Genomic DNA, 8,982 nt, shown 5'->3' on the forward strand with positions numbered 1-8,982 from the left:
ATTAACTTTTACATTTAAATACCAAGAAAATCATTTAAATAATTATAAAAACACCTATTGTTCTTATATAAACATCTGAATATTTTTGTAGGCATTCAAGGAATAGGTAACATATAAAACGTTGGCATTCGAGGAAGACACCCATTTATCCACTATAAAATTTATAATTAATTCTACGGAGAAGATATCTTTTAAAATTTACGTAAAAACAATCAAGTGTATATGCTGGGATTTGAACTCAAGACCTTTAGCATATCAACCCACAACTTCGAGCACAACTATTAAAAGTTATTTTTTTATTTAAAGGAACTTACAGAGATGTACAAATAATGGATCCGATCCATGTCCTGGATGCAGTCATTTATATTATATACATTTTCAATAATACAATAGGCAATCTATCAATTTGTAATTCGAAACAAATTTATACCAAGTAGTAAATTTAAAAATATGAAACTAAAAAGTACCCTGTGTCAACAATTTAACAACAATCTTAATCATCACGTCATGTTTCATGACATTCCGGAGCTATATACAATGCGTAAGTATCATTCCCTATCTTCTACATACACATTCTCCTGAACAAATTGTAACATGTTATTAAAACTCTCAAAATGATTCTTTTCCGATGCTAAAAAGTGTCCAATAATGTCTTCTTTTATTTCTCTGATTGTATAATAAATGTCGTGCAGGAATTTACCATTAAACACGAAGGCAGGATTTACATTTTCTAAGGGACTGTTCAATAGTTGGTTAAGATATGTTGTATACAATATACAAGATTGGAACTGAGCGAATGTATGAATAATATTTGGTATGTAATCCCTTTTTGTTTTAAAATCTCTTCCAGCGAAGTGCGTCACTGCGTAATACAAATCTTTAAGTCTAACGTCACTGCAGACATGTTTCGAATAAATAATTGTCGATCCTTTAAAACTATTTGTTACTAGGTTAGATTTCATTTGGTTTAAACAATGATCGTCTCGGAAATCAATTTTTAAATCTCGAAATTCATTACGTTTGATTGTTGAAAACAAAAGATAGCTTATCAAAACTGATTTTAAAAAGTAAATGTTTATAGCCGGTTCAGCTACTCTTGCCCAGTAAGTCGTTATCATGAGAAATAGGCGTGTTTGACCAAGTGATCCACATATTGATTCAGATGGGATTTGGCAGCATAAAGCTGCTCCTAGTATCTTAATTTTCAGTTCTCTTGGCATATTAGGTATGTATGGACCACGAAGAAGACCAGTTAGACATATAACACCGGTTCTTTTGAATTCACATAAACTCATTCTATATCGGTCGTGTTCGGTAACACTCGGCTCTGTACCTAATAATAAGGCGTATATTACTTTCCGAATTGAAAGACTGCACTCGTGCGAGGATACTTCATGAGTACCTTCTACCTGACTTAAAAGAAAAACTCTCTTGTGGATTAAAGTGTTCAGGACAAATCCTGAAATTAAACCTCTTCTATGACTGTCAATAATCCAAGTTGGTACATGTGATGGAACAGCGGACCTATGTACATGTAGGCCACCATATTGTCTTTCTTGTAGAAGATCATAAAGATTGTAGCTCGTGTAGTCGTCTGGTTCCGTAAAAACTTTAAGGGAACGGGTTAGCATTTCCTCTTCTCTCTTATCCTTCTTGCAAAAGTATAGCAGTTGTCTTTTCCCTCTCTCAGCATCATTATAACGATATATCCAGTACAAAACTTTCCTGATAGTTATAAAAAAGGGTTCACCTGCTTCACACGGAATTTCAAATAAATTTGAAACTTCTGTATTGCATCTTGGAAGTCTAAAATTATCACTTTGATAAGCATTTTGTAAAACATTAGAGTGTTTGCTTAGATAATCGTTCCCTAAGGCAGTGGCTAGTAAGGCCATATTATACCTTAGGTATGGGAATTTTTTCCATAAATTCTCAATGAAATAAATTTTTATTTTATCGTCATCAGTGCCTTCAAATATCGCGCTTAATGGCAACGACTCAAATGGTATATAACCGTGATGTACATCAAAGATGAAAAAGTCACTATCACGTGACAAAACTGGACATTTCAAATCATTGGCTAGCATTTGTATGTCTCTATCAGCTTCAAAATCACATTTTATGTACTGGATTCTAAGTTTTTCTAAAACTTTAGTAAACGTTATCTTCGCCAGAATGGGTACTTTTTCTTCTGGATTTGCTGCACGTTGTTGAGACCTGCTTTTGACTGTTTCGATTTTCTTATCATCGATATCATATGCTCCATCAAACACAACATAGGGGGTTATTCGACGGTCGAAAAGCCACATGAAAAACACTTCTACCTTCTCAGCATATTCACTAAAATTTCCAATGGTATCTATATTAAAGTATGCATACAATAAATTGTACAAGCAGTTACCGTCAATAACTAACTTAATGTCCCTAAAATCGCATACTTCCCAGAAGCTTGGATTTTTCGTTGCAAGAACAATAATACTTGGAACTCCCATTTGCAATCTGAAAAATAGAAAAAGATACTATTGTAACATCTCATTTTAACCTTACAAAACAAAAATGATCAAAAATAAAGTTAAACAACAGTGTACAAAACACAACATAGAAAACTTAAGCCTGTGCAACATAACCCTTACCTAGCACCTAAACGTTGTTTAAAAATGATCAAAAGACAAGAAGCAGTTAGCGGGCAAACTGTTATTGGCACTCCCTGGATAAAATCAGAGGATTCCGAATATCTGGACATCTAATATACTGACAAAGATAATGTAGAAATTCCTTTAGCGTTAACTTTGCCTCGAATTTGTTTAATTCATCGTTGAACTGTGAACACTGATATATATTTGAATTGATCAATTTCTTTGGTTCTTACATGGGAAAAAATCTATCGAGATGATCAAAGTTGTTAATCCTGCAATCTTTTTGTATAAATCTTTCTTTCTGTATGTTCTCTCTGTACAGTGTGCTTAATAAAGAAAGGAATTAAACTAATTCGAGGTAAGCTTCACTCTAATAATCAAGTTGAAGCGTATCGTTATTTATGTCTAGAACGGCTTACCTTCAGAAGCACCTGAGATCACCCTAAGTATTTGGTGGGGTTCGTGTTGCTTAGTCTTTAGTTTTCAATGGTGTGTCTTCTGTACTATAATTTTTCTGTTTGTCTTTTTATTTTTATCCATGGCGTTGTCAGTTTATTTTATGTCCCATTCTAAATTGTTTAATATGCATATTTGTTTTCTTCAATTTCAGATAAACAACAGATACATAAAAGGGAAATTCTACATTTCTTTGACTATCGGTTATCCGTCTACGGAAGCCGATAAGGGCCATTCAAAAAAATAATTTTATGTCGTTATTACGACATAGGATGTCGTAATTTCGACATAACATGTCGTTATTACGACATCGCTATGTCGTAATTTCGACATATCATGTCGTTTTAACGACATAGCTATGTCGTAATAACGACATCGCTATATTTAAAAGAATATGTATTATGATTGGCAAGAGACTAAATGACAAAGAAATTAACAATTATACGTCATCATAATGTCCCCGATAATTATAAAAGCCCCCGCATGGTCAGCTATAAAAGAGGGAAGAAAGCTACCTGAGGGAGATTCTCCGAAATGCTGTGTGGCATACAGTGTTATTATTCAATTATTAGCTCCCTTGGTAAAACTCCAAATTTTATATTTAATGTATTCTATTGTTAAATAATTTACATGAAGCTTAATAAGTATATATTTGATAATTGCATAGCTTTTGCTATTTGAATTCATTGGTTAAAGATATTTATTTATATTGTAAAATTTAATATTTGCATCGTCGCAAAATCTTTGGTTACCTTCTTTGGATACCTTCAGTGAGAAACTTAAATATGTTATAGATACCAATTTAAATTAACTTGGCCCATAATATTAGGGCTGAACAGACCGACAAAGTCGATTCCGGTCGTAGAATAGCTATGCAGTCAAGAATGAAATGTGGAAATAAAAGACGACTGAAATTGTACAGCCAAGCCAAGCCAAGCTTTCCATCTCCCTTTAAATAAGCGCAAACTACATGTCTTCTTGGTATAAGGGTGTATTGAAGTATTGATAGCTCTTTTTCTACTTTCAAACGTTGGGCGTGCGCGTATTCCTACAACCCCTAGGATTTAAAACAGAATCTTCGAAATTTCATCCGCAAAACAAAATAAAAATGTTCGAAAACACGAACCAATATTAAAACAAATTCAATATATGTTTTGAATTATGTTTTTACAGCTCTTGATCATCTCCTAAGTAATATCTAGTATATTTGAGGATTAAAAAAAGAAAGCTATGTGAAAAAAACGGATGTCCCCATCCAACGTTTCATTTATGAAAAACTGTTTTAACTCTTATGTATAGTGATCCTATTTCTTATTTTCTGATCTTCTTGACTCTTAACAGGAACAACGACATGTGTCGGTTCTTTGTGGCGTTAAAGCCGTTATGTTACCAAATTTCATTTGACTCGACTGCATATTAAAGTAGAAAATGAATAAAAATAGTAAGACAATAATAATATCTAACAAAAGTACAAATATTTGCCTCATGTGAGTTCAAATATTGCTGATTCAATAAAATCTTCTCTCCACAGTCGTTTTTCAAACGGTAGCCATTTTGTCCAAGTTGATATTTCATTTTTCAAAGCAGTTAAGGTGTATTTTTTTATAATTGATCAAAACAAAAGTTAGATATACGAAGAGTAAAAAATGCCAAGATTCTTTCCTTATTAACTACATATTTGGGTCTTAAAGGAATAAAATGCTTCCATACATTACAAAACGGTAGCCATATTTTCCAAATGTCTGAAAACGTCTAAAATCCTAGAGACGCTGATTTCCGACGTTAAATGTGCTAAAGTTTCAATTAAATGATTATGATAATTAAAACAAATCGTGTTATGAAATTTGGAGAAAGATGTTAATGATTGCTGCCGGAAAAAAAATAATGCATGTTGCTAAAGACTCCGCCCGGGGAAAGAATTTGGAAATGGGGGGAAAATCCCATTTTATAAAATAAATTGAAATTTATGTTACGAAAGTACTCCGAAATAGATCATTTAAAGTCTTCACTTCAGTAAGGTGCAATTACCAATATCAAAACAATTAATACCAGTTCACGGAATGTTTTACTTCGCGATTTGTCCTGCTATTTCGTGATGAAAATAATTCCTGTACTAGCGAAGCCGGAACTTTTCGTCAATATAAACTTGTGCATGAAATGGAGATAATTGAAAGACGAATCCCAAACAGCAACGAAAACCGTTTCAATGAATTAAAAAAAAAAAGGATTATATTTTTATTTGCCGTTTTCGCGGACGACCCAGGAGTAGATAACTATATTTCAAAATGTATATATATGAAGATGACTTGGGAAATAATTCTCAAGCCAAGGTTCAAGTAATTGAAGGGGTGTATTTCGACAACTTATGTGTCAGGGAAAATACAATTCTATTCAAATTTAACCAAGAGTAAAAATGTTCGATTTACTTGCAGAGTGTCAGATATATTTGTATTGGGGATGAATAAGGATATAGAAATTTTACAATGACAGATGATATGCAACTTGAATGTTTAACATCCTATATGATAAAAAAAAAATATGAAAACCGTATACATGTACTTCCGTCCCATCTTTCCTTCCTACATTACTTGCGACAGTACTGCATTTTAAGTTGAAATAACTTAGCATTAGAGCAATTGATACTTTAATTCTACTTATTACAAGAAGCCATGGAGTATGCGCTTATTTGAAGGGATATGGGATGCTTCGCTGGCAAGTTAGGCTCGCATATTCACATAGGATTGTGTACCTAATTTGTTTATATTACCATTTGACAAAACGTTAATTTATTGATTTTGTATTTAATAAAATATATAAGTTTCTCACTGAAGGTATTCAAAGAAGGTATCCAAAGATTTTGCGACGATGCAAATATTAAACTTTACAATATAAATAAATATCTTTAACCAATGAATTCAAATTGCAAAAGCTATGCAATTAACAAATATATACTTATTAAGCTTCATGTAAATTATTTAACAATAAAATGCATTAAATATGAAATTTGGAGTTTTACCAAGGGAGCTAATAATTGAATAATAACACTGTCTGCAACACAGCATTTCGGGGACCCTCCCTCTGGTATCTTTCCTCCCTCTTTTATAGCTGACTATGCTGGGGGCTTTTCTAATTATTGGGGGCATCATAATGACGTATAGGTGTTAATATCTCTTGGCAATCATAATACATATTTTTTATATATAGCGATGTCGTTATTACGACATAACGATGTCGTTATAACGACATAGTGATGTCGTTATTACGACATGATATGTCGAAATTACGACATAGTGATGTCGTTATAACGACATGTTATGTCGAAATTACAACATAGCGATGTTGTAATAACGACATGTTATGTCGAAATTACGACATAGCGATGTCGAAATTACGACATAGCGATGTCGTAATAACGACATATTATGTCGAAATTACGACATGCTATGTCGTAATTACGACATAAATTTTTTTTTTGAATGGCCCTTATCGGCTTCCGTATCCGTCACAGTATAGGATATTAGATACTATCGCGACTCACCGGAGTACATGTACTTTAGACATGGTAAATTATGGCAGTTACGGAAAGCAACCATAAATACATGACGTATACCTCGTTTTTATATAGGTTTTTGTACTCCCTAGATTACTTATAAAACGTGATTATATGTACAGGAAGACACAACATTGTTCAATATCACAAAAAACACTAAATAACAACAAACAAATAAATATAAGCTAATATAATTACTTTACTGTATTTCACTGTCCAAATGAAGCCTTGTTATTGGCGTTGATGACGTGTTTCTTCAGGAATTATAACGTCGATCGTCTTCTCATACTTGTTAAGCTACTGTTGCTTTATAAAAACAAGCCTAGGATATCCTTCTCTGTTTTGTGGAAACTAATCTATAAAACGTTGTAAGGTTATTACTGTTATTTTATAATACGATCATAATCTCAGAATTCCGAGGTCAAGGTACAGTTAACGAGTTATGTAACAGATTTTTGTAAAATTTGGCATTTTGCATACAGCTTTAGTGTTATTAACGTTCTGTTGTAATTTTATTATCGTTATGAATAAACTTTGGATGTTTTTTGAAAATTTATCATAATTGTTATCTATTTATTCTCGGTATCATTTCGTTACACAATCATGTTTGTATTTGTTATTTATCTATACAGAGTTATTTGATTTAAAATTGTGGTATGTATTGCTCTTATTTTTGGTATGAAATAAAATCGCTTATATATTAACACGATCTTTAGCTAACCGTCATTTTTGTTATTAATGTCGATATACTAGTATATTTTAAGTTAAAACTTTCTGTTTCGCTTGCGGATACAGTACATTACCATGTATCGTTATACATGTATTAAGCAACATTAAATCCTTGAGTTGTATAGAATTCATATGACCTGTTAACTCAGTATATAGAAATATCACTGGCTATTGCCAATTTTGCTAGATTATTAGCTATACTATAGACAATGTTTTTGCTATTTTTCCTTGTCACTATCAGATGATAAATTCTTTTCAGTCTAATTCTACGCTATTTTGAAAGGTCATATCTTAATTTCGCCAATGCGTCTGTTTAACCCACGCTATAGAGAAACATTTATTTGAGCAGGCAGGATGTACAAATATACAAACACTTCCAGAACATAATTCCTTCCCTATTTGAGGGTCTAATAGCATGCGGATCCGAACTAAAACTGCAGGGGCGTTTGGCCAGTATTCCATCACATATTTAGTATGATTCCTCTTATCCTATTTAGGGACTTATAATTATTTATCTGGGAGGGGGCTGGTCAAAATACAAGGGGGGGTCAAGTTTTTTTCTGTGTGTGGAAAAGGGGGGTTCAATTTGTTTAATTTAATTCAAAGTGGGGGGGGGGGGGTATCACTTACACTTGGAAATAGTATTTCACATGCTTCAAGAGACAACATGTCAAGAAGCATATTGCCAAATCGAAATATATTTTAAGCACAGTTTATATACAGTTAAGTAAGACATCACAAGAATTTGGTAATGTATTTGCTTCATAATCCAAATAGTTCAGTCATATTTACATGTATTTCACTCTCTTTGATCACTAAATCAACAACCATTACTGCCAAGTTTTGTTTTAATCAGCATAATAGTTTGAAAGAATTTAAGAATAAATTAAAGCGAAATCTACAGCGATTTGTGCAAAACGTTGTCCAAAAATACAAAGCATAACGCATCATGAAAGACTATTGTGTAGAGTAATAAATTCTCAAATAAATGATTAACAATTCATCTTAGAATCATACAAACAGTTGAATATTGAAAACAAATTGATTTTTAGATGATGAACACCACTAATGTTACTTTTTGTTTTCATTACAAGATCTGTTTTGGTCCATTTATACCTCTTTATACTCCCGCAAAATTTGTACTTTTAGGCTAATAAATCAAAATTTTGAGGCTTTATGTACTATCACACATTAATGAATGAAATATGACAATAAATGAGTAACTTAAGTGTTCAAGCTGAAAGCATGAACTATCTCCATATAAAAGTTTAGTGAATCAATTGACATTTAAATAAGGCCTTACATAAAACGTAAGGACATATAACAGATTCCTCTTAGTAAATGATGTGTTGTTACTGTTTCAAAAAGATATTTTTATGATCAAGTTTTCTTTTTTGTTAATAGCGCAATACAGGATATAAGAAAAAAAGTCAGAAAAAAATTACTCAAAGCACTGGCTTGCGCTACCTACTCATATTCATGGAAGAGCCTCATGGAAGTGCCCTCTTTTAAGAGAATTTTCCCTCAAATATGTTTTTTAACTAAATCCACTGAGAATATATCATTTTCAATATTTTCGTGAAATAACATTATCAGTCTTTTGCATGTTAA

General features: G+C 32.3%; 1 protein-coding gene across 1 annotated transcript; it reads right to left on the reverse strand.

Annotated features, from left to right (window-relative positions):
• Nucleotides 1-481: 481 nt before the first annotated feature.
• On the reverse strand, nucleotides 482-6,992 carry LOC134723799 (protein asteroid homolog 1-like). Its single transcript, XM_063587348.1, has 2 exons — nucleotides 6,841-6,992; nucleotides 482-2,499 (listed from the first exon to the last, which is right to left on the reverse strand). Exon 2 carries the CDS (start codon nucleotides 2,490-2,492, stop codon nucleotides 549-551), a length of 1,944 nt encoding a protein of 647 aa, XP_063443418.1. The 5' UTR covers nucleotides 2,493-2,499; nucleotides 6,841-6,992; the 3' UTR covers nucleotides 482-548.
• Between the last annotated feature and the right edge of the window lie 1,990 nt (nucleotides 6,993-8,982).

Source organism: Mytilus trossulus, chromosome 6 (genome assembly GCF_036588685.1).
Source record: "Mytilus trossulus isolate FHL-02 chromosome 6, PNRI_Mtr1.1.1.hap1, whole genome shotgun sequence".
NCBI classification, from domain to species: domain Eukaryota; kingdom Metazoa; phylum Mollusca; class Bivalvia; order Mytilida; family Mytilidae; genus Mytilus; species Mytilus trossulus.

Excerpts from the sequence above, each read along its gene's own strand:
- LOC134723799 (XM_063587348.1), bottom strand. The coding sequence starts at position 2,492 with ATGGGAGTTCCAAGTATTATTGTTCTTGCAACGAAAAATCCAAGCTTC.